Source organism: Hemicordylus capensis, chromosome 2 (genome assembly GCF_027244095.1).
Source record: "Hemicordylus capensis ecotype Gifberg chromosome 2, rHemCap1.1.pri, whole genome shotgun sequence".
NCBI lineage: Eukaryota > Metazoa > Chordata > Lepidosauria > Squamata > Cordylidae > Hemicordylus > Hemicordylus capensis.
The window spans coordinates 164338064-164362889 of record NC_069658.1 but is presented as its reverse complement, the minus strand read 5'-3'; the positions used below and the strand labels follow the sequence as shown (position 1 = coordinate 164362889).

Genomic DNA, 24826 nt, shown 5'->3' with positions numbered 1-24826 from the left:
CCAGTGACAGGGAAGCCGAAGTGCGAGAGGGAACCTGCCATTTCTGCCCCCAAGGGCTCTCCCGCGCTGTTGAGCTGCGGCTTGTTAGCAGTCTCATACTATAACGGCATTGCCACCACCCCTCCACGCCCCAATTCGAGAGCCTGGGGGGCTAGGGTGACGCACACACCTTGCCATTCTCATAGTTTCATAAAGAGAACAAAGGCCTCACTGAGGTGGTACCACTTCAGACTGCAGGTGGGGGCGCACACGATTGCTCCTCCTCCATACACCATACAATTTCTACATCAGGTGTCAGGGAGGTTAGGAGCGAACGCTTCTTCTTGACATGCTAGGGTGGTGGGTTTTCTTTGTTTTTTGTTTCAATGTGGAGTTTTATTTGTGCTTTTTTGAATGGAGCATTAACTATGCGAGCCCTGCCTTGCCTGCAGTCTGAAATGGTACAGCCCAGACACAGGCTTACCAGCTTGGTGAGAATTAAGCCTTTAACTGTCCATGGATTCTTTGGCCTTTGGGACAGCTCGTTAATTTGAACCAATTGAGTGTCTTTTGCTGTATTTATTCCTAAAGGCATTCATTCATCTTCAAAAATGTGTACCCACTTTTCTTCCAGAAGAGGTACTAACTACACTTCTTGTGGCCAGTGCCTTGATTAATCTCTCTCTGCTTATGGCAGATTCTACAGACAAATCTGTCAGAGGTATTTGAGTACAGAGCACTGCACACGGGACTCATTCAGCCACACAATTGTGTCGTATTTCTATTATGGAGTTTCTGTCTCCCTAGATCAAGGGGGTAAAAATGTTCAGACTTCCTGATCATAACAAAATACTGCCTGATCAGACTAAGAAATCACAGGAAAGTGTCATAAGGACCTAGTGCATGTTTTATGGTCCCTCCGGTGTGGTAACCAGAGAATTAAGGCTGTGACAAATATGCCACTTATAGGAGAGAGGCTTGCACTTTGCCTTCTTCATTCCAAACTGGACAGTTAGGTTATAATAAAATGCAGACTAGAAGTTACCAAGTATGGTTGCTGCCTTGCTAAGCAGCGGTTTGTGCCTCCCAAGGGAGATCTGTCACACAATGAGAGATCAATTAAATTGAAAATAAATGGGGCTGTAGCTCAGTGGTAGAACATCTGCTTTGTATGTAGAAAGTCCCTGGTTGAATCCCTGGCAGCATCTTCAGGTAGGGCTGGGAAAGACTCCTGCCTGAACCCTTGGAGAGGTCCTGCCACTCAGTGCAGACAATACTGAGCTAGACGGACCAATGGTTAGACTCGGTATAAGGCAGCTACCTAAGTTCCTGTGTAAATAATGGGATGTGCTTTCTTTCAGAACAGCTAATCCATATTGCTCTCTAGAATACAAAAAAATCGACAGTGTTTCTTGTTCTTGAGATGTTGATCTGGCACTCCTATTTGAAGGAGATGCAGGTGGCAGAACAGAAACCAGTTGTGTGGGGGTGGGAGTGTTTTGTTTGTGGGTTGTTGTTTTTTGTGATTTGTGATCTGTGATCTCATTCAAAGGAGCCCACTCCTGCTCCTCTTTGCAGTTTGAGCCAGGTCAGGTCCTGGTATTAAAACACAGTGAGGAGTCCAGACCTAACTGAGGACATAACAGTGCGTCTAATTTGTGTGATACAGACAGGCAGCCCCATCTGTGCCATTAAAATAAGATGGGGGAGGGGACAGGAGAAGACTTGCAATAGGGAGTGCAAGAAGCAACTGGGTGATTTTATGTGCAATAAAGTGCACATATATGTATGACAACCTTCAGCCAGTGCATCAGTGACCTGAGGGAGAATTTGACCCAGGTCAAGGCAATTTTCCTAGGTTACACAAATTAAGATTCTTATGAATCACAAGAAGAGTGAAGCGGAGAGGGAAAAGAATAGAAATGTGCCTTGTGTTAGCCCCTGCTAACTGAGCAAAGATGCACCTTTTTAAAGTGGTGATTCTCTTTATTGATCAAGGGGAGAGCAGCTGGCCCTATCCAGCCCCAGAACAGCATCCCTCCAGTGGCTGTTGCTGGTGTCTGCCTTATGTGTCTTTTTAGATTGTGAGCCTTTTGGGGACAGGGATCCATCTTTATTGATTTTTATTTTTCTTCGTAAACCGCTTTGGGAACTTTTGTTGAAAAGCAGTATATAAATATATTTTGTTGTGGTGGGATTAGCAGTTGGTAGAGGGCAGGGAACTAGGGCAAGTATGGGCTTCACAGTTCCTCAAAACTGACTTGCTAGCTCTAGTTGATAGAGGGGGTTATGAAAAGTTACTGCATCCATTCCTCTTTGGCAAGTTTCCTGTACAAATCTGTGGCTGGTTCATACATGTATGTACATCACTTGATCTTTCAACACTTGATCCCTCACGTATGAATATATAGATATTATGTCCAAGTTCGCAGAGATATTTGAAAGTTCTGTTTGTGGTTAATCTGTTACTGACTTCATAAAGACAAGCCATCACACATTGCTGTAGTTAAAACTAGCAAATCTGCACTTGTGAACCAGGTCGTGGTTTCTATTTCCTAATTGTTCGCCACCAGTACTGTATTTACACTGTACGGTAAGATCATCTGACAGTCCCAGCCTCAGCACTTGTGGTACAGCCCATGGGTAAGATAATTCTTAGGGTCTCCAAATAGCCCTTCCTAGATACTGTGGGTCAGCTGGAGTGTGGTAGGGAGAAGGAAGAGCAGGGGCTTTCTCCTGCAATTAGTGCCCAGTGCCTAGAGACACCTCCCCAAATTATGATCTTTTTTGGTGTGTGAAGTTCTTATAGCCTAAGGCAGGCAAAATCTTAAAACTTTTACTCCAGCTTAATTAATCAGTCCAAAATAACTATCACCCTCTAATTCCATACAAATCTATTTGGATTGAAACCATAACTCTTAAACCACCGTGATTGTGTAAAAAGCCGGGTTGGTACTACTAAATCATGTTAAGTGTGAGTTCCATCACGATGTGTTAATGTCAGGGACACATACTCATCAGTTGGGCAACTTTCAATTAAGGATAAGCAAAGAACCAGAAAGTTTTGACAGAGTCAAGGAGGAATCTGCTGAGCTCCAACAAAACTCTGGAGCACATAATGGAAATGAGAAAGGATTACTTAATCCACTCTAGGCATGTGCAGAAAGGCATCATGCTAGCTAAGAGAAGTAGCATTGCCCTGGCTGCACTATGCTAACTTTTCATGGTTTTTCCAGAATCATGGAAATATAGTGGGTCCTGGGTCTGCTCTGTAAATGTTTCCACCACAACCAAAGAATCCAGAGTTCTGGCACAGGTTCCAACATGCAACTGTGACACCTTGTCCCTACGGGGTGTGTGTGTGTGTGTGTGTGTGTGTGTGTTAAACACAATCAGGAACGGTTAAAAACAGGTCGATGGGACTTTCACGGCTTGCTGAGTGAAGACGAGCTTTATAAATAAGCTACGAAGCTGAATGTAGGTTTAGAGCCAGAAACGTATGCGTTAGTGTGAATTATTCTGGTATAATTAACGCGGAGTAGTACGAAGGGCGTCTATGATTTGTGTAGGTGGTGGCACAGGCGAAGGAGAGAGAGAGGGCAAACAAAGGAACAGAGGACAAGCACAGGACAGGAGAGAGATTTCCCAGGGCGAGCACAGAGCAGGGGCTTTAATGTCAGCCATGAACCACCTAAACTCTCCCATCCCTCACTGCGTAGACAATTGTTTCTGATTTTTATTTTTAATTGTTCCAAAGCGCAGCGCCCTCTCTCTCCCCAGCTATTTATTATCCTCCCTCCCAAGCAGCCTGCCTGCCTGCCTGCCCCTTGCGTTCATCGCACGCTCGCTCGCTCCCTCCCTCTCCCTCGCTGCTCATCCCTCCCCGTCCCCCTCCTTCTCCGTGGGTCCCTCCCTCCTTGGCTTTCTCGTCACCAAGCGGTGTATAAATCCCCTTTTCTGGCATAGCCCCATCGCGGGAGAGGAAGACCCTGTGGCGCCCGGGACAAGAGCAGCAGCGGCTGTCGGCTTGCTGAACGCTTCGGAGCTGCTCCTGGTCTGCCGCGCCGCGCCTTCCCCTCCTTTCCCCCCTTCTTCTGTCTTGCCTAGTTCCTCTCGCTGCCCCCCAGGATGTCTGAGAAGCCCGCGGAGGAGGCTCCGGTGGAGCTGGGGGCCAAGGTGAGACGCTCGGATCAAGACCCCCCCCCCTCCCAGGAGAAACCCGCCATCTCCTCTCCTTGATTTCAAAGAGGCGGCATGCCATAGCTGGAGTCCGAGGTCTTTCCAAGCCTTGGCCCTTCGGGAAGGATCGCAAAGTCGTGCGCGGGGATTTTTGCGGAAAAGCAGCTCTGGAGCAAGAGGCGACTCGAGGAGGGTTGCTAGTGCACGCCTTTTGCCTCCTTTCCCTTCTCCCTCCCTCCCCTCTCCCCCCTCCTGCTGCCTTTCCACTCGCCTTCCCGACGTCCTGCTCTTCCTTTTTGTCTCCTGGAACGAGAGACTTTTCCTTGGCTGCGGGAGAAATGCACGCTTCAGGAGGACAGCCGTGTGTGGGAGCTGCGCCTGTTTTCGCCGCCGCCGCCGCCTCCTCTCCCGCCGGGTGCCCCTCAACCTCAGTAGCCAGTAACCTCGAGTGCACTTGGTTGCCCCGCGGGGGGGAGAACGGGGCGAGGCGGACGGATGCACTACTTGCCCGTTAGGCGCTCTTGGGGAAGGCTGAGATCACGATTCCATACAGTTCTTCTCTTTCCGAAAGCCCCATTAATCTTAATGGAGAAAGAGCCTGACAGAGGCTCCTCTCTCCAATCCTGTGCCCTGCTGGGCGGCAGGTGGCGGCGGCGGCGGGGTGTCTCTCCCCAAGAGCTAGGAAGGGGTACCGCCTTACAGAAGGCAGCTGATCTTCCCACCCGTCTGTTTGGGAGTGTGGAGGAGACGAAACCGTTTCGCTTTATTAGGAAATAAACACGGCAAGGCGACTAACATGCAACACAAAGCCAGGAAAAGATGGAAGGCAACTGAACAGCGAGCGGGCGCGGGCGCGCGCGTCTGCCAGCATGATCTGGGCCCCTGTCTCCTTAGGCATGTTTATTTTCTCTGGAGGCGTTGGGCCTTTGGCATTGTTTGGTGCTTTGTGCTCCGGACTTGAGCGGAGCTGCGTTATGTTTATATGCGCGTGTAAGTGTGACAGCGGAGACACGTGTAGTTCCGCGTCGTGAGAACCATAACTCGGGTCTTGCAACAAGTACGCTTTCTGCTGTAGGTCGAATGTTGGTCTGGTACTAAGAGCGAAAGTGGGCTGGTGGTAAAGGCAGGGTTACCCAAAAGTATGAGAACCACACAACCCTCAGAAAACCACAGGACTTCTTCAGGGGAGGAGCAGCGGCCAGGGGGGTTTGCGCCGGGTTGCGTTTGCTTTTGACAAGCTGTTCAATGATGAGGCCGGGTCGATGCGATAATTGAGGAGAAGGGGAACGAGGTTGCAAGAGGCAGGCAATAGGGATGCAGTGCCACCAACCCCATGCAAGGTTTGGACCGATTCCCCAAAGATACAATTAAGAGGAGTCCTTTATCTAGCTTTCACTCAGCTGTAGCAGGCACGAAACACATGCACATTGAAATCTCCCCTCTGCCAATATACAATATAAAATAATATACCCATATCAATTCAAGGCAGGGCGGCAGGAGATACCAGGGCATATGATTCCTTTATATGCCAGAAAGGAGGGGGAGGGAGGTGAAAGAGAAATGGTAAATAGTCTGTCCTGGAGCTTGAGGCTTGCACAATGTTTTCCTCTTTAGGCAGGGAAAATAAATAATTAAAATAACCCTAAGGGCAGCCAGGGACACGGGGATAAAGGTTAAATACTGCAGGCAGCTCAGCCTTCTGCTTCCCTCTCCTCATTTGAATGAGAAAACCAAAGATACAGAATGACAGAACTGGAGCTTGGAAAATGATTTGCACACAGGGCAGGACTGTGTATGTTTTCCTCAGGGTTTCAGCAAAGTACAGGAGCATGTGCCTAATGGTAGAATCAAAGCCTTGCTCCTCAGTGCCCTGCTTTTATGTGGGAGCCTTTCCTCAGGTTTACCCTATTCTCAGCAAAGGTGGATGGACCTCAACACTTTCCCTGTAGTTTTTCCTGTTTTCTCCTGGATTACATCCCCATGAGATGGTCAATGACAGGTTTTATATTCCACCTAAACTACCGAACACTTTCTGGGCTAGGACAATATACTATTGCATACAATCCTACAAAGCTTAGTTCTAATAGGGAATTCAGAATATTACCATAGGTAACAGGGAGAAAGTCTGTGGGATTCTGTTTTAAGAGGAGATCTAGAACTGTGTGAGCTCACAATTCTTTAGGTCCCTGGCTTTGGGGAAGGGGGCACACATGATCCAGCTGAGAAAACGATTCTGCCTTTCTTGAGAAGCAGAAACTTCTTTTAGTCTGGATGTGTAAAATAAGGTCCTGTCTACAGGACCAGCAGTGGAAATTTCAGATGCTGGTGTGACTAAAATTCTCAATCTGGGTGAGACTAGCATGTATCTAGGCCAGTGTCCCATCTTCATCTGTGGCCAGTTTTAGATTGTCTCAGAGGAAAGCACGTGATACCCTCTTGTGGAAAGTTATGAGATAGCATGCTTGTGTGGCATATTTCTTCATGTATTCTCCCTCATCTGAACAGGGCTTGTCTAAACTGATTTAGTGCACCTGGAGTTGTCACAGGGGCTCAGTAACAACCTGTGTTAGTGCTAATTGAAATTTCTGTTAAAAGATGCACATTTCCCTATTGCAATATCATGTACAATGAGAACTTCTACATTAATCTTGGGAGTACAGTACATATGTAGGTAAGCCTACTTTTAAGTTTAATTTGTGGGGGTTTCTGGCATAGGCAGTGCCTGAGGGAGGGCAAGTGCCCCCAACAAGTAGCTCTCCCCCACCCCATTGCTGGACATATTTTTCATACTTTTGAGTACTTTTAAAAACATTCTATATAAAGACCAGAACCTCCCCGCCCCCCGGAATAACTTCCATTTATGTTTAGGCTGGGAGCATTACTGTGAAATACGTTGTTATTTTGCTTTCAGAAATCAACATATGGCAAAATCCCCCCCCCCGAAATGCACTATGCCCCTTTTGTCCTCCCCCCCTCCATTTTTCCTCTGGTGCTTTGATTAGTTTCTTGATTATTCCTTGCACTGTTTCAGAAAGCTGCTGGAATTCTATTGTTTCTCTGTGTTAGGAATGTACAGTTCCATATTTGTGTGTGTGTGTGTGTGTTCTGCTAGGGTAGCAGTCATGGACAAATGACATTTGACTCTTCCTACTTTGGTGATACAAGCCACCTAATGGCACAGTGTGGAAATGACTTGCCTAGCGAGCAAGAGGTTGCTGGATCGAATCCCCATTGGTATGTTTCCCCAGAATATGGGAAACACTTATATCGGGCAGCAGCGATATAGGAAGGTGCTGAAAGGCATCATCTTATACTGCACAGGAGATGGCAATGGTAAACTCCTCCTACCAAAGAAAACCGCATGGCTCTGTGGTCGCCAGGAGTCAACACCAACTCGAGGGCACAACTTTACTTTACTTTGGGAATAGTTTATTACCCTAATAACACAATATAGATATGTGGATGACTAGAAGTAAGAAAACTGTAAGCAATGTGACCCTGATCTACATCATAATGAAGTAGTGACCAACAGTATAGATGTAACTTGCATTAATACTCTATAAGGGTGGGTTAACCTATGCTAGTCTCCATAAAGGCATTCTTTTCCAAACAGGAGTTCTTTTCTTTTTTTTAAAGAACTAAAATTTAATCCATAAAAGTCACCTGGACATTCTGCTGATTAGAGCTGACACTCTGGTCAATTGACCCCAATCAAAGATTGTCAAGTATTTCATGAAGCCAAGAACAGCACTGCAAGTGGCAACTTATCTTTAAAAAAATTTCATTATGGTATAGTTGGCTAGCAAGGACAGGAATGAAGGATTCTTTCAAGAACATAAGAACAGCCCTGCTGGATCAGGCCCAAGGCCTATCTAGTCAACACAGGAAGCTGCCATATACTGAGTCAGACCATTGGTCCATCTTGCTCAGTATACAATATTGTCTACAGTCCAGCATCCTGTTTCACAGAGTGGCCCACCAGATGCCTCTGAAAAGCCCATAGGCAAGAGGTGAGGGCATGCCCTCTCTCCTGCTGTTGCTCCCTTGCAACTAGTATTTAGAGGCATCTTTGCCTCTGAGGCTGGAGGTGGCCTATAGCCCTCAAACTAGCAGATGTTGATAGACATCCTCCATGAATCAATCTAATCTGTCTGTCTATCTATCTGTCTATCTATCAATCAATCTATCATATTTGTATATTGCCCACTACCGAAATCTCTAGGCAGTTTACAATAATAAAACAAACCAAGAAATTTAAAACAATTAAAACATATTAAAAGTTCAAATTACAATACCTATCCATAAAAAATAGCTAAACAGCTAAAAACTTTGGCTGAAGAGATGTGTCTTCAGTTGTTTCCTAAAAGCCAACATGGATGGAGCAGCTCTAATCTCAGCGGGAAGTGTGTTCCACAGCTCTGGGGCAACTACAGAGAAGTCTCGCCTCTGAGTCCTCACGAGACGAGCTAGTGGCACCCTCAGATGAACCTCCCCTGAAGATCTCCCCCCTCCCCAAAGATCTTAATAGGCAGCAGGGTTCATAACGAAGAAGGTGTTCTCCTAAATACCCTGAGCCCAAGCCCTTCTGAAAGCCATCCAGACTGGTGGCTGCCACCATATCTTGTGGCAGAGAATTCCGTAGGTTAATTATTAATTGTATTTAAAAGTACTTCCTTTTGTAGGTCCTAAATTTCTTGGCGATCAGTTTCATGGGATGACCTCTGGTTCTAGTGTTGTAAGAGAAGGAGAAAAATTTCTCTCTCTGCACACCATGCATAATTTTATTGACCTCTAGCATGCCTCCCCCAATCATCTTTTTATAATTAAAAACGCCCGGGTGTTATAGCCTTACTTTGTGAGGAAGGTGCTCCAGGCCCCTGGTCATCTTGGTTGCCCTCTTCTGCATCATCTTCAGTTCTATAATGTCCTTTTTGAGGTATGATGACCAGAACTGTACACAGTACTCCAAATGTAGCTGCACTATAGATTTGTATAAGGCCATTATAATATTAGCAGTTTTATTTCCAGTCTCCTTCCTAAAGATTCCAAGCATGGAATTGGCCTTTTTCACAGCTACTGTACGTTGTGTCGGCACTTTCAACATGTTATTTCAACAAGATCTCTCCCCCCGTCAGTCACTGATAACTCAGACCCCATAAGCGTATATGTGAAGTTGGGGGTTTTTGCCTCAATGTGCATCATTTTATACTTGCTCACATTGAACCACATCTGCCATTTTGTTGCCCACTCCCCCAGTTTGGAGAGATCTTTTTGGAGGTCCTCACAATCGGTTGTGGATTTCACTACCCTAAAGAGTTTAGTGTCATCTGCGAATCTGGCCATTTTGCTGCTTACCCCAACTTCTAGATCATTTATGAATAAATTAAAAAGCACCGGTCCCAGTACAGATCTCTGGGGGACCCACTTCTTATTTTTCTCCATTGTGAAAATTGTCCATTTATTTCTACCCTCTGTTTCCTGTCCTTCAACCAGTTACCAATCCACACACAAACCTGTCCCCTTATTCCATGACTGCTAAGTTTTCTCAAGAATCTTTGATGAGGAACTTTGTTGAAAGCTTTTTGGAAGTCCAGACGTATACTATGACAACTGAATCACCTTCATCCACCCACCTGTTGACACTCTTAAAGCACTGTAGAAGGTTGCGGAGGCAATTTACCTCTGCAGAAGCCATGCTGGTTCCCCATCAGCAGGGCCTGTTCTTTTGTATGCTTAGCCATTTTATCTTTGAGAATCCTTTCCATCAGGTTGCCCAGCACAGACTTTAAGCTAACCGGCCAGTAATTTCCTGCTCCCCACCCCAGATCCTTTCCCCCCGCTAGCCAACAGCAACTGGGGCAAACATAGCAATATTTCTCCTAACAGCCACCTGCTTTTAACTGCAGGCATCTCCATACAGGAACACAAGCAGTCATCTTTGGCAAAAACCACTGCCTAGGAAGACCACCCATGGCTCCTTCTTGTTTGTTGCAGGAACCAAGAGAATACCCCCTGTGTGTCATCTGACTGTTGTGTAAAGCTGCTCTGAGGGGCTGGTCAAGAAAAATAGTAGCTATTGAACAAAACAGAAGTAAAACACATGAGATAATGCTACAAGTGATACATTAGATTATGGAATGAGGGAGTCCCCTCTTTTTATTGGTTTTTTAATTTATTTATAGATCACCTGATATGGGTATCCCTAGGCAGTATACATGGTTTAAAAATACAAGCATAAAAATGATTAAAACTGTTTTACAGAATAAAAACAGTTTAAATAGATTTTCAGCTAAAAGCCTGAGAAAACAAGTGTGTCTTAAGGTGCCTTTTTTGTGTGTGCTAATAAGGTTAGTGCTTTAAAAATACTTAGTCACTATTTGGCAGTATTTACCCAGTGTTTGATTAGACAAATCTTTTTGACCATTTGGGGGTGGGGTTGACTGGTTGTATGTTCAGTCCCACAGAGGACCTTAATGGGGTTAACAGTACACATTAACAAACATAGAGACAGTTCTATCATGAGGCAATTTGAGTGGCTGTTACCTGAAGTGATAGATGCCTAAATCATCATTAAAGGTGGCAGAGTGGGATCTGACAGATCTAAGCAATAGAGCACAAACCATTGGGAAGTCCATCCCAGTGGAATGAATGAGAATTGCACAGGAGCACAACATTGGATTCGTAGATTGTGCCACATGTCATTTATTTATTTAATAAATGTATATACTGCCCCAAACTTATGCCTCTAGGTGGTTTGCAATAAATTAGTGGGAGGGGGATGTTCTCATCTTCACAAATGTCCAAATTTGATATGCTCTTGATCTTAGTGGTACAGTATGGTGGTGGTGGTTATTTAAAATAAACACCATAATCTACAAAGCAACTGTACAATAAGTGTTTCTTTTTTCTATATTTGTATATGAAATTACAAACATTTTAAATTTTTAATCATGTTGCCTTTCCATTTTCCATCTGAGTTACATCCTCTTTTTCACTTGTTCCATTATTTTATCATTAGAGCTTCTATACTGGCTCCAGTATTAAATGAAAAAATATATTTTTATCCCATCATTTAGGATCTGAAAGAAAAGAAAGAGAAGCATGAGGAAAAGTCTGCCCGCAAGGAAAAGAAAGAGATAATTGAGGTAATTGTGCATGTATCTGCTGGACACCTGGACAGTGACCAAGGCCCACTCTGATGTCCTTTGCAACGTATAACTCTTGGACATTTACTCTGCCTCCATAATAAACACTTTTTTTTGGTGGGGGGCTGGTTTTGCTCTTCTGGCCTTGCTCCTGATAGGCCTTTTTTGTTTGCGCATTTAAAGCACTGTTTATACCATTATAAATTAACTCATTTAACAACAAACAAATCCACCACCTAATTGTTTGTTTTAAGTTTAAAAACTGCTCAGGAAAGGGGAGGAGGGTGCTTTATACTGTCACAGTTGCCCTCCCACTCAGCACTCTGCACAGCCTGTTCTACTTCAGACTGGCAGAACTTGTTCATGAGCTGATCTTAATGGTAAAATTGTACACATGACAACAATGTGGTGAGTGTACTTTCCAAAGCAGAATGGCATCTCTTCTTATGAATATCTAGACTCACTCTGAGAGAAACTGGAGGGAAAACCTCACAGGGGCATATCACCCAGAGAGGTAGGCTGTGCAGAGCAGAAGATGTAAGAAAGCATCCAACAGGTTAGTGGTTAGAAATTGGACAATGGAAGCTGGGGGAACTGTAGAGAAGACTGGAAATAAATTACAGACTGGAGGATGCAGATTCTTGCTACCCCATTGTGGAGGCACGGCTTGAGGCCTTCGCTTCCCCTTGCCTCATTAATGAGCTGCCCCAGGGAAGGTTTTCCAAGTTTTGCCTCTCCAGAGATCTCAGCTCTGGGTTGAATAATAAAGATAGGACAAGGGAGCAGGAACTGCACTCGCTCACTCTCCTCCCCCATTAAATAATGTGAAAAGGGAGAAGAAAAGGAAGGCTGTAATATTTTCTGTATGCTGGGTCAGGCCTACCCCCACCCCACCCCACCCCACCTCGGCACTGCACAGTTCAGAGCTGCACAGTACATGGACACTCAACAGGAACAGTTTTTCTTGGCTAGGGTATGCAGTGATGGGGCGAGCTGTACCTGCTGATTTGTCTGCCCTGCAACTGTTATTGAAAATAGAGCCACCACTAGGAAAGAGCTGTGTCAGGTAGGGACTGTGGCAACCTTCCATTGCCCCTGCAGAATTCACCAAGAAGAGAGGGTGAGTTGACAGAGATCTGGGAATGAGAAGAGCTGATTGGGTGCTACGAATTGTATTTGGGAACAGAATTACTGCTCTCTTCCTTAGGACCCAAAATGTCTCTCAGGGGGCCATCTGGAATGTAGTGACTGGGGTGACCATAGGAGTATGCTGTCCAAGGAGATGTATGGAAGTGGGATTCTTGGTGGAATGAGTGCTAGAAGCCTTTTTGTGCTTTCAGCGTGAACCAAAATCAAAAGACAAAGAAGCAGCCCCTTAAAAAAAACAAAGGAGGCAATATATGGTATGGACTTTCATGACAACACAGAAAGTGCTTTGCTAGATAATACCATCCAGTATAATGTTCCGCTTCCAGCAGTGCTGGAACCAGATGCTCCTGGAAGCAGTACCTCTGAACCTGTCTTCCCTTCCCCCCACCCCATAGCAGCTTCAAGAGGGACTTTGTTTGGGGAAGGCATATGTGAGGAAAGAGCTAAGCATCACCTCCCACAGTGCCACTTCCTAGTGGAGAAACTAATTAGTAAAACAAAAATCAAGGGATATCTTAATCACAAGAAAATCCTAAATGTGGGTCACATTACCAATTTGGCCCTGATATTTGGGAAGTAATCGCTATTGATAGACCTGCTCTCCACACAGTGACATAGCTGGTTTCAAGCGGAGATGCTGAATGAGTACTAGCCCACGGCCAAAAAACCCCAGTGCCTCAGTGGATTTAGGGAGGATAGCTGTGCTGTGAGACCAAAGAAAGTCGTGACTATGTCAGCAACACTGTTGAAAAGAGGGTATGATCAGAAACAAAGGAGAATGGTTGGCCAGAGAGTGGAGAGCTGGGCTTGTGGTAGCAAGCATAACTTGTCCCCTTAGCTAAGCAGGGTCTGCCCTGGTTGCATATGAATGCAAGACTAGAAGTGTGTAAGATATTCCGCTCCGGAGATGGAGCCACTCTGGGAAGAGCAGAAGGTTTCACGTTCCCTCCCTGGCTTCTCCAAGATAGGGCTGAGAGAGATTCCTGCCTGCAACCTTGGAGAAGCCGCTGCCAGTCTGTGAAGACAATACTGAGCTAGCTAGACCAATGGTCTGACTCAGTGTATGGCAGCTTCCTATGTTCCTATGTTCCACCTCAGTGGAGCAAAGGGGTCCAGAACAGTCTGAAGAAGGGACACGGTTTGGTTCTACTGCAGACACTTTGCACGTCTGGCCCTGAAGACTGGGAAACTGCCTGGAAATCTGATAAAAATGAATGGATGGAGCAAATGTGTAATAAACTAAAACAGGTAAACAACAGAGGCACATTGGAGAGGGGAATTCCAAAAAAGAGAGCAATTATGGGAAAGACGGAACAAGTAGCAGAACAGTAGTACATCTGCCTGTCACCTCCAGACTTGACTACTGCGGTGTGCTCTACGTGAGGCTGCCGTGGTACATAGTCCGGAAACTGCAGTTGGTCCAGAATGTGGCAGCCAGGTTGGTCTCTGGGTCATCGCGGAGAGACCGTATTACTCCCGTATTGATACATCGACACTGGCTGCCAATAAGTTTCTAGGCAAAATACAAGTTTATAACCTATAAAGCCCTAAACAGCCCAGGGTATTTAAAAGAATGTCTTCTTTGCTATGAGCCCCACCGCCCATTGAGACCATCAAGAGAGGTTCATCTGCAGTTGTCAGCAGCTCGTCTGCTGGCTGCTCGGGGACGGGCCTTCTCCGTTGTTGCCTTGAGGCTTTGGAACACGCTCCCTGCTGTAATAAGAGCCTCCCCATCTCTTACAACTTTTAAAAAGGCAGTCAAGACACATTTGTTCACTCAGGCTTTTGATTAGATACTGTTTTAATAGTTTGATGCATTTTAATAGGTTTAACTTTGTTTTAAATTATTGTAATGTTTTAACCTTTTGAGTTGTTGTTTTGTTGTATAGCGCCCAGAGACTTGCATTTTGAGCAGTATACAAATATGTTAAACAAACAAATAAATAAAGTGTGTAATGTGGAGTGAGGTCTGGGAAGACAACAGTTCAGTCCATTTGGTGGTATGCCACAACTGCCTTCTCTTGTGGATTTGCCTTCTGCAGGATGATGAAAATGGAGCTGAGGAAGAGGAAGATGATGAAGATGCTAATCCTGAGGATGTGGAGGATGAAGAAGAAGATGACGACGAAGGTGAGAAGCAACCTTTCTAGTTTGTGAGCTGGACTGTGAGTGAACACGCCCCTGAATTTCATTGTGGGTTGATCATGACTGACCTTTCTTCCTCCCCGCTTAATGCCTAGATGATGAGAATGAACAGGAGCCGGACTCACATGCAGTAAAACGGTCTGCGGAGAAGAAGCAGGAAGAGGTTAGTAGAAACGGTGTTAAGAATAGCACAAGTGGGAGGGATCTATTCTGCCTGGCTGGAAGCTGGAAAATGCATGGGGGCTGTATTGCTGAGCAACAACATTATTATCAATATAATTGCTAGTATTTTTCCAGCACCAACAGTGCGCTTGTGGCTGTGTCATCACCACAGTTAGTCCTTTGCTGTTTCACAGACACACTCAATGTGGTGAATATAACAGGGATCATTATTTTGTGGAATTAATTTTGACGCTCTGCTCTTTAGATGGATTAGGACTATGGGAATTTCCAGATGGAGGGTTTTTCACATGAGCTCCTATGGGCTTGTGCAGTGAACTGTGCGGGGAGTCACAGCTGGGCGTCTGCACCTAGCAGTCTTTCCCACTTTTTTGTGTCCACATCAGGGGCAGAGCACTGGAGAACATTGTGGATGGCAGTCCCTCCACTGTCCCTCCTGCTGACGTTTAATTTACATTTTGTTGTTGCATACTTCTGGTTTAGCACACTAACCAAATTTCCTGCTTACTTCTGCCGAGTCTCCTGTGGAGCTTGGAATGGAAGGAACCCTGCTTGGATATGGATTTCAATGTCTCCTTGTTCTCCTAATAAATCACTTTCTGAAATCATGCTAAATTGTTCTCCTTTCCTCCTGCTCCATTGTCTGAAATTACTTGGCTGCAATCCTGTGCACATTCTCTTGGGAGCGAGTCCCACTGAACTTATTTATTATTATTGTTGTTTATTTAAAATATTTATACCCCGCCCCTCCAGTGCACTACTGCTCGGGGTGGCTCACAACAATAAGATAGACACAGATACAATAAAAGTAATAAAACTATCTGAATTTTTTTAAAAGTCAGATTAAAAACCACAATTATTAGGTTCAAATTAAAACTGAAAATTATAAAAAGCTAAAGAAGCCCAAAAACCTACCAGATATAACAAAACAATAATGGAGCGTATGGGCGAATGCGGTCCAACAGATACCCCGGCCTCAAGCCGTGTAGGGCTTTAAAGGTCAGTACCAGCACCTTGAATCTAGCCTGGAAGCAGACCGGTAACCAATGAAGCTGACGCAAGATGAGTGTAATACTCGTGAAGCAACTCGCACCCACGAGCATCCCTGCGGCAGCGTTCTGAACCAGCGGAAGCTTTAAACAGTCTTCAAGGGCAGCCCCACGTAGAGCACATGGCAGTAGTCCAATCTGGATGTTACCAATGCATGAGTGACTGAGGTCAGGTCCGACTTCTCCAAGTAGGGTCGCAGCTGGCGTACCAGCCGTAGTTGGTAAAAGGCACTTCTGCACACCGCCGCTACCTGCACCTCCAAGGACAGTGTTGGGTCCAGAAGCACCCCAAAGCTGCAGACTTTGTCTTTCTTTGACTTAGTGGGACGTACTTCTGAGTACACATGCATTTATTCTGCTGCTGAGACCACACTTTCCTCACGTTTAATTTATTGTTAAATTAAAAAATGCTGCTCTTGCACTCTTTTGGTTATTGGGGTGGGGTAATGCAGTGCAAATACTGCTTTAAATGCTACAGAGAGAGAGAGAGAGAGAGAGGGGGGGGGGAACACAATAGGGAAGCAAAGGAGTAGAAAGAGGAGGATCACTAAGGTGTTGAACCTGTGTAGGAAGGCATAGAATTTTTTAAAAAATTAATAAAAGTGGGACAAAAGATTGGAATATTGATGAAACTGGTGTCTGTTTGTTTTAAAAAAGGGACTGCAAAAGGCAAGAATCAAAATAGGGGTGCTCTCTGGTGCTGAAGTGGTGTGGGTGGGCCAGCCCTCTCATACATTAACACGTATGCAGGTAACCACTTCTCTACAGGTTGAACTATGGTCTGTCTTCCCTTTTTCCTTGTTGTGTAAAACATCCCCTTTTGTGATCAAGTTAGAATAAATGTAATAATGAAAAGGCACTAGTGTTTCATGGACTGGCAGGCAGATTGCACAATAAAGTTGTGAGATTTCCAAAACATCATTTGGACCGTCCACAAAATCAGTGGTCATGTTGGCATAAACTACCATCTGCAAAGAATTCTATATAGATTTTGTTTGCTCTAGTTCCTGAGAATCATGACAGAATGCACATCTGAAACTGAGACCCTGGATGAGAATTGTTGGATTGACAAGGCATACAGATATCAGGGGTAGCCCTGAGGCAGAACCAAGCTGTACACTTGATCTTATTGCAAGTTCCTAGCCAAAGTTCTGCATCTGTCTCTTAAGTCTGAGACCTTACTCACCAGACGGACACTTGCAGCTAGAGCACAGGATAGGTCTGGAAAACTTGTGATGTGAGGCAGTTGGGTCATTTAGCTGTTGTAGTAAGCCAAAGACAAAGTCCATTGTGGAATGTGAGTTGGCTCACATTTGGGGGCAGTGACCCCTTGCATGCCCTGGAATGCTTTTCTACAGTCTCCATTCAGAATTGTGCAGTTTTGGGCAGATCACTGCCTCTCCATCTCAGTGTTTCATATGCAGAAGATGGAAAGGTTGCAACCAGCTCTGAATCCTTCAAACTGGAGAAAGTTCACAATTTGGGAAAACACTGCAGAATATTATTTTTCAAAGTTCTAGATCCACTCCCACTCCTGCCTTTGCTTTGTAATGTACATTAGTGAGTGAGGCAGAAATTTGGCTTGAGTAGAATAGGCTCAAGGTTTTTCTTAGTTCATCTGTAACAGAATAAGAATACTAAGACCTTATTCTTGGTTCTCCCTGCCTCCCCTTCAGTCACCATATGTTAAATTGTTCTTCCCTTTTACACACAGTATAATGTCATCACTTGATGGTATCACACTATAAATTAGGAACAAAATGTACCACTGAAGCTGGGGCTGTAGTTCAGATATCACAGTGGTGACAGCTGATATGCTAGCCACTAGGTGGCTTTCCATATACTATTTCCCCCCCTTGCTGTATATCAGCATTAGTTGTCCATTTGTTATGCAGGATCCAGATGTCTTCCTTACTATTTATTTATTTATTTATTTATTTATTTAAGTTCAGTTGATTTCGAAGTTTATTACGGTCTATGACCAGCACAACAAGGAAAATAAATACAATAATAATATAAATAACAATTAAAAAGATAACAAGTCAACAGTCTAACATTTATTTATTTAAAATATTAATACCCCACCCCTCCAGTACATTACTGCTTGGGGCGGCTCACAACATTCATAAAATAATTACAATATAAAATCAGACTAATAAAAATAACAAAAGTAAACAGTTTAAAAATCCAAGCTAAAATCACAGTCAGAATTAGCTTTTAAAATTTCAAATTAAATTCTTTAAAAAGCTAAAAACTAAGAATTATTAAAAAAAATTATAAAAGCATTATTTTAAAAAATATAAAAATTGCATTTCTGTTGCAGGGGTATTGTGTGTTTTCCGAGTATTCAAAACGCAGTGTCTCTGTTCTTTCTCCAAGTTAACACAGCCAGTGGGGGCACCTGCTTTAGATAGTGCTTCCTGGTCGTTCCACTCCAGTACAAGAGTACAAACTTGCCTTTTTAAAATGGTAAACATCATCAGCAAAATCCTGCCATTTGGTTATCCTTTATTTTGAAATGCTGTGTGCGTTCTGTATACGTGGTAGTGCTTGAGCACACATGTACTCTGATTTTTTTTTTTTAGGGGATGCAGCAATACAGCTTTCCCCCCCTGTATAAAGTCACCTCTTCCCCATCCATTATATTCAGTTGAATTTATTGATTGGCTGAATAAGTCTTAGGAAACTGAAGAGAAACCTCCAGAGTTCAGAGTTTGCAGAACTTCTCTGTAATTGGTTGACCAACGGATGGACCAGCCCTTCTAACGTGCCTTACTTTTGGGAAACCAGCACAGCTCACAAGCCACCTTGATTTATGGTGATGAGTGTATGACCAATGCACCCTCCTTTCTCTGTGCAGGATGAAGTGAATCCAAAGAGAAAGAAAACAGAAAATGGTTCCTCAGCTTGATCCCCTCTCTTCCGTCCACCTCTTCCTTTCCACCGTCCGTCTATCTTCTCACCTTCATTCTTCCCACCTGTGCTGGCACTTATTTCAGTGCTATAGTTGCAGATGAGGAGGGATTAAATATGCTCTCCAGCAAGGCCAGACAGAGGAAGCTGAAGAGAGCTCTTCTCCAGCCCCAAGGTCTGTTCCATATTACAGTGCTCCCTACCGTTTCACACCTTCCAAGCTGCTGATCCTTCCTCCACCCTCCACTCAAATAGACCCCAATACCTGCAAACATTGCTTCCCCTTTTCTCTGCCCAAGCACCCTCTCACAACTGCTGCCTCACTGAGATCCTCACATGCCTCTGCTTTTGACGCCTCTGCTCCTTGCCCCAGACAAAGTTTTCCCCTTTCCCTTCTTTCTTCACCCCTTACAGAATTCCACAGGTATGTGGAAACGGTATGGTGCTGAAAGGGTTAAACTGAGTCTGGGGGTACAGATAGTAGCAAGGCAGGGAATGTTGCAGTGATGTGTTGCTGTCCTGTGCCTGGTTCCCTTTCCATTGTTGGGAAAAGGCATAAAAGAAAAATACAAGAAGATGATGTGTTTTTAAAAAATAAAACCTACGTATTGACAAAGCTTTTAATTATTAAAACATTTTATACAAATTTAACATGGCAGGCAGCAAGCTGGATCTGGTGATTTTTCCCCCCCTCCAGAAGGCAAAGCTTGTTTTTAATGTGTAAAGTCATGTGTGATTCAGTGTTTTTTCCTTCATTTTGGGTTTTTAAAATAAATTAGGGACCAAATTTTGATTTCTCCCTCATTCCCTTCAGGTTCTTTAGTTGTTTTTGTTTGTAAATTAAAGCAGATCCATCTGCAGTATTTTCTATGGCACAGACATTATGAGGATGAGAAATATAAATATATATATTGTTTAGCACTGTAAATAAAAACCTTTCAAAAAGATTTCAAGCGTTCCATGCCTGTCTGTTGTGTCTGTTAATTGTGACTATTTCTGTATACAGTCCATGATCAATTAGTTGTATTCCAGAGGGGCAACCATCTACTCTATAGCTTCAAAAAGAGCGGAATCCTTTTTCAGACATGAACCAGAGCTATATGTCCAAATGGATTCAGCAGAGCAGAGCAGGGTCGTAGGAACCTAGGAAGCTGCTATATACTGAGTCAGACCATAAGTCCATCTTGCTCAGTATTGTCTTCACAGACTGGCAGAGGCTTCTCCAAGGTTGCAGGCAGGAATCTCTCTCAGCCCTATCTTGGAGATGCCAGGGAAGGAGCTTGGAACCTTCTGCTCTTCCCAGAGCGGCTTCATCCCTGGAGGGGAATATTTTACAATGCTCACACTTCTAGTCTCTCATTCATATGCAACCAGGGCAGACCCTGCTTAGCTAAGGGGACAAGTCATGCTTGCTACCACAAGACCAGCTCTCTTCCCTCAGGTCAGTAGTGAAGAATCAGAACCATGGTCAGAGCCCTAACCACAGACAGGAGTTGGAGAGCTCCAAGAATGAGTGCAGAGAGAGCATACACTCATGAACAGGAAGTTGCTTCAGCAACAGCTTACCCAGGCGGAGGCCTTAAGTAGCTCTGGCCTAGGACTCATGTCTCAAGCTCTTCCCCTGCTTTCCAGGAGCTTCTATGGCCGATGGGGGCAGGAACCTCCTCTCCAACAGCAGGGAGGTGGCCATCCTGCAGTGGGTTGGGGCTTGAGAGATCCCTCAGAATCAGAGGGTAAGGGTAAAGGTATTGCTTTGGGCCAAAGCAGGGGCATAACAAGGCTGGAGCGGGCCCAGAGACAAAAGTTTGAAATGGGCCCCTCGCTCATACACACACACACACACACACACACACACACACACACACACATACACTTCTCAATATATAGCCATGTGACTTGCCTCTGGGGGGGGCCTCGAGGCGTGGGGGGCCCCAGGCAGCTGCCTCCCCTTGCCCAATAGTAGTTATGCCCCTGGGCCAAAGCAGAGGCTCCAAGGGGCCTGGGACTTCCCTCTTGCTCCATCCCCAGAACTCCGAGCCCACCCCAAACAAGGGGGCTGTCCGGGTCATAATCCTGTAGTTCCTTAATGTACATACATCCAGTAGATACGGGATAGTTCCAAGCAGCCATTCAAGAACCGACTACCCGAAGCGTGAGAGGGTTGTTACTCCAGCAGGTGCCTGGAGTGCACTGCTGGGTTTCATAGCTGCTGCCCCGGTGGAATGGATTGGACTCGCCCTTTGCCTGGAGAAGGCTTGCTTGTTAAGGGGGGCCTTGCCTGACTTTCTGAGTGCTGGCTCCAGCAGTGTGAGGGGAACGGCTGCCTGGGCTGGCGGGTCCTCAAGAGACTGCTCTGAGTCAGAGGACTAAAACGGTTGCAGATCAGCTTTTAAAATGACACCTGGGGGGGGGGGCGTGGCTTGCCTACAGGAACTCTTGGTATCTGGGTTCGACAAGCAAAATCCCTTGAGGTGTGAGGCTGCAAACATTTCTGATAAACCAGAAGGGGACAGAGTAGAGCCAGGAGTTGAGCAGATGGAAACACACGACAGGTGGTCAAAAGGGTCCAATGACAGGGAGAAAGCACACGCCAACGCCAGGTAAGAGTCTGGCATGCCAATGCCAGAAGCCTCCAAGCCAAGATGGACAAGCTGGAGTGCTGGGCTGCTAAGGAAAACATAGTGGACATCATGGAAACCGGGTGGAATGGTGAGAACCAGTGGGACACTCTTATTCTGGGATACAAACACTACAGGGAGGACAGGCCTGGGGGTGGAGTAGCACAGTCTGTGAAAGAAGGGATAGAATCCAATGAGCTAGAAAATCTAGGAGGACCGGAGTCCTCCACAGAATCATGATGGGTGACAATCATGAAAGCCTGAAAAGAAATGTATTACTAGGGACGTGCTATCACCCTCAGGACCAAAACACTGAGAGTTGGAGAAATACACCAGAGAAGCATCAGAGAGAGAGAGCGAGCGCTGTAATAATGAGTGACTTCAATTACTTCAATTACTCTCACATACATGAGTACCCAGAATGTTGGGGGCAATATGCTAAATCATTGTAAACTGCTTAGAGAGCTCCGGCTATAAAGCGGTATATAAATGTAAGTGCTATTGCTATTGCTATACAGTATGCTGTCAAGTTGATTTCGGCTCCTGGTGCCCACAGAGCCCTGAGGGGTTATTTTGGTAGAATACAGGAGGGGTTTACCATTGCCTCTTCCTGTGCAGTATGAGATGATGCCTTTCAGCATCTTCCTATAACTCTGCTGCCTGATATAGTACCAGCAGGGATTCGAACCAGCAACCTTCTGCTTGTTAGTCGAGCATTTCCCCGCTGCGCCACTTAAGGTGACCTTTTACCCTCACATAGACCGGGCAAATTCACATTGGGGTATTGACAGAGAGGCCAAATGTCTAGACATGCTAAATGAATGCCTTAGAACAGTTGGTCGTGGAATCAACCAGAGAGAAAGCAATCTTGGATTTAATCCTGATTGGTGCCCAGGACCTGGTGCAAGATTTAAGAGTTGTAGAACTACTGGGGAATGACTATAGTCACCACAGTGTGATCCAGTTCAGCTTATATGTGAGTAGAGCACTGCCAACAAAGTCCAACACAGATGCGTTGGACTTCAGAAGAGGAACTTCTCAAAAATGAGGTGACTGGTAAATAGGAAGTTGAAAGGGAATGTCAGGAGGGTCAAATCATTGACGAAAGCATGGAACTTATTCAAAATCACAATAATAGAAGCTAATTGGAATGTATACCAAAAGGAGGAAAGGAACCACCAAGTTCAGGAGGACACCAGCGTAGCTAACAAGCAGAATCAGGGAAGCGATAAAAGGGAAGAAGACTTCCTTCAGAAAATGGAAGTCCTGCCCAAATGAGAATAGAAAGGATCATAAACTTGGCAAAGGAAGTGCAAAGAGACAATAAGGGATACAAAAAAAGAATTTATTTGATTTATATACCGCCTGATTCCAGAGGCTCCAGCCGGTTCACAAACACAAAGACAAACTAGACCAGCTATTAAAACAAGAATTAAAAAATATAACACATTCAGAAATTACAGCAATTAAAAAATCTAAACAGCAATTAAACATTTAAAACTCAGAAATTAGTAAAAGCCTGGCTTAAAAAGGGGTTTTAAGGGCTCTTTTGAAGGCTGGTAAAGATGTTAAACCACGAATGTCTAGAGGGAGCGCATTCCACAGCCTAGGAGAAACTACAGAGAAGGCCCGCTCCCGAGTCACCATCAGACAAGCTGGAGACAGACCTCCCTCGATGATTTTAATGTGTTTGAGGCGCATATAGCTAGAAGTGTCAAGGGGAATAACAAAAACTTCTTAAATATATCAGAAGCAGAAAACTTGCCAGGGAGGCGGTTAGACTGTTAGATGATGAGGGCATGAAAGGGATTATTAAGGAGGATAATTAGAACCCAGAGAAGCTGAATTGTGTTCTTTGCATCTGACTTCACATGACTGACTGATACTGACCATATACCCACTCCAGAACTGAGCTTCTCAAGCTTGGAGTCTGAAGAACTGGGCCAATTTGAGGTGACGAGAGAGAAGTCTTGAAAAACTAAAAATTAACAAATCGCCTGGGCCAAATGGCATCCATCCAAGTGTTCTGAAGGAAATCAAATGTGAAATTGCTCATCTCCTAGCAAAAATATGTAACTTGTCCCTACAATCTGGCTCTGTATGAGGACTGGAAAGTAGCTAATGTAACTCCCATTTCCAAAATGGGATCTGGGGGGGCGAATCCAGAAAATTACAGGTGAGTTAGCTTAAGTTCTGTGCTGGGTAAATTGATGGAAAGCATACTTAAGAACAAAATTGTTAAACATATAGAAAAATGCTTTGCTGAAGGAGAACCAGCAAGGGCAAGTTTTGCCTCACTAACCTCGGAGAGGAGAGCTGGTCTTGTGGTAGCAAGCATGACTTGTCCCCTTAGCTAAGCAGTGTCTGCCCTGGTTACATATGGATGGGGAGCTAGAAGTCTGAGCACTGCGTGATATTCCCCTCAGGGGATGGAGCTGCTCTGGGAAGAGCAGAATGTTCCAAGTTCCCTCCCTGGCATCTCCAAGATGGGCCTGAGAGAGACTTCTGCCTGCAACCCTGGAGAAGCCACTGTCAGTCTGTGAAGACAATACTGAGCTAGATAGACCAATGGTCTGACTCAGTATATGGCAGCTTCCTATGCTCCTAAGCTTTTGGAGTTCTTTGAGAGTGTCAACAAGCATGAGAATAAAGGTGATCCAGTTGACACAGTATACTTAGACTTCCAAAAAGCTTTTGACAGAGTTCCCCACCAAAGGCTCTTGAAAAAACCTAGCAGTCATGGGATAAGGGGACAGGTTCATGTGTGGATTGGTAACTGGTTGAAGGTCAGGAAACAGAGGGTAGGAATAAATGGACAATTTTCACAATGTAGGAAAGAAAGAAGTGGGCCCCTCCAAGGATCTGTACTTGTAGCAGTGCTCTTTAACTTGTTCATAAATGATCTAGAAGTTGGGGTAAGCAGATGACACTAAACTATTTAGGGTAATGAAATCCAAAACAGATTGTGAGGAGCTCCAAAAAGATCTCTCCAAACTGTGGGAATGGGTGACAAAATTCCGTGATAGGGATCATTAGGAAGTGGATTGAAAATAAAAATGCTAATATTATAATGCCCTTATACAAATCTATGGTGCGGCCACATTTAGAGTATTGCATACAGTTCTGGTCACTGTATCTTAAGAAGGACATGGTAGAACTGGAGAAGGTGCAGAAGAGGGCAACCAAGATTATCAGGGGAATGGGGCACCTTCCTTATGAGGCAAGGCTACAGCATCTGGGGCTTTTTAATTTGGAAAAGAGGTGACTACTGGGAGACATAATAGAGGTGTATAAAAGTATGCATGGAGTAGAGAAAGTGGACAGAGATACATTTTTCTCCCTCTTCACTACACTAGAACGAGGGGTCATCCCATGAAACTGAAGGCTGGGAATTTTAGGAACAACAAAAGGAAGTACTTTTTCACACAGTGTGTAATTAATCTATGGAATTATCTGCCATGGGATGTGG

The 24826-nt window shown here is 44.8% G+C and overlaps 1 protein-coding gene across 2 annotated transcripts; it reads left to right on the top strand.

Annotated features, from left to right (window-relative positions):
* Positions 1-392: 392 nt before the first annotated feature.
* Positions 393-19686, top strand: PTMS (parathymosin). 2 transcript variants are annotated; one of them, XM_053290864.1, is made up of 5 exons: positions 393-470; positions 11235-11303; positions 14495-14582; positions 14693-14760; positions 18687-19686. In XM_053290864.1, the coding sequence occupies exons 1-5, from the start codon at positions 408-410 to the stop codon at positions 18735-18737; spliced, it is 339 nt and encodes a 112-aa protein (XP_053146839.1). In that variant the 5' UTR covers positions 393-407; the 3' UTR covers positions 18738-19686. The 2 variants fall into 2 exon arrangements, with proteins under 2 accessions (XP_053146839.1, XP_053146840.1); XM_053290865.1 differs by lacking the exon at positions 393-470 and adding an exon at positions 3915-4155.
* Positions 19687-24826: the final 5140 nt, after the last annotated feature.

What these genes read in the sequence shown, in the direction of transcription:
- PTMS (XM_053290864.1), top strand. Translation starts at nt 408, where the DNA reads ATGCGAGCCCTGCCTTGCCTGCAGTCTGAAATGGTACAGCCCAGACAC. An exon ending in AGAAGAAGATGACGACGAAG is followed by an intron (nt 14,583 to 14,692) that starts GTGAGAAGCAAC and finishes CTTAATGCCTAG; the next exon opens with ATGATGAGAATGAACAGGAG. An exon ending in CGGAGAAGAAGCAGGAAGAG is followed by an intron (nt 14,761 to 18,686) that starts GTTAGTAGAAAC and finishes TTCTCTGTGCAG; the next exon opens with GATGAAGTGAATCCAAAGAG.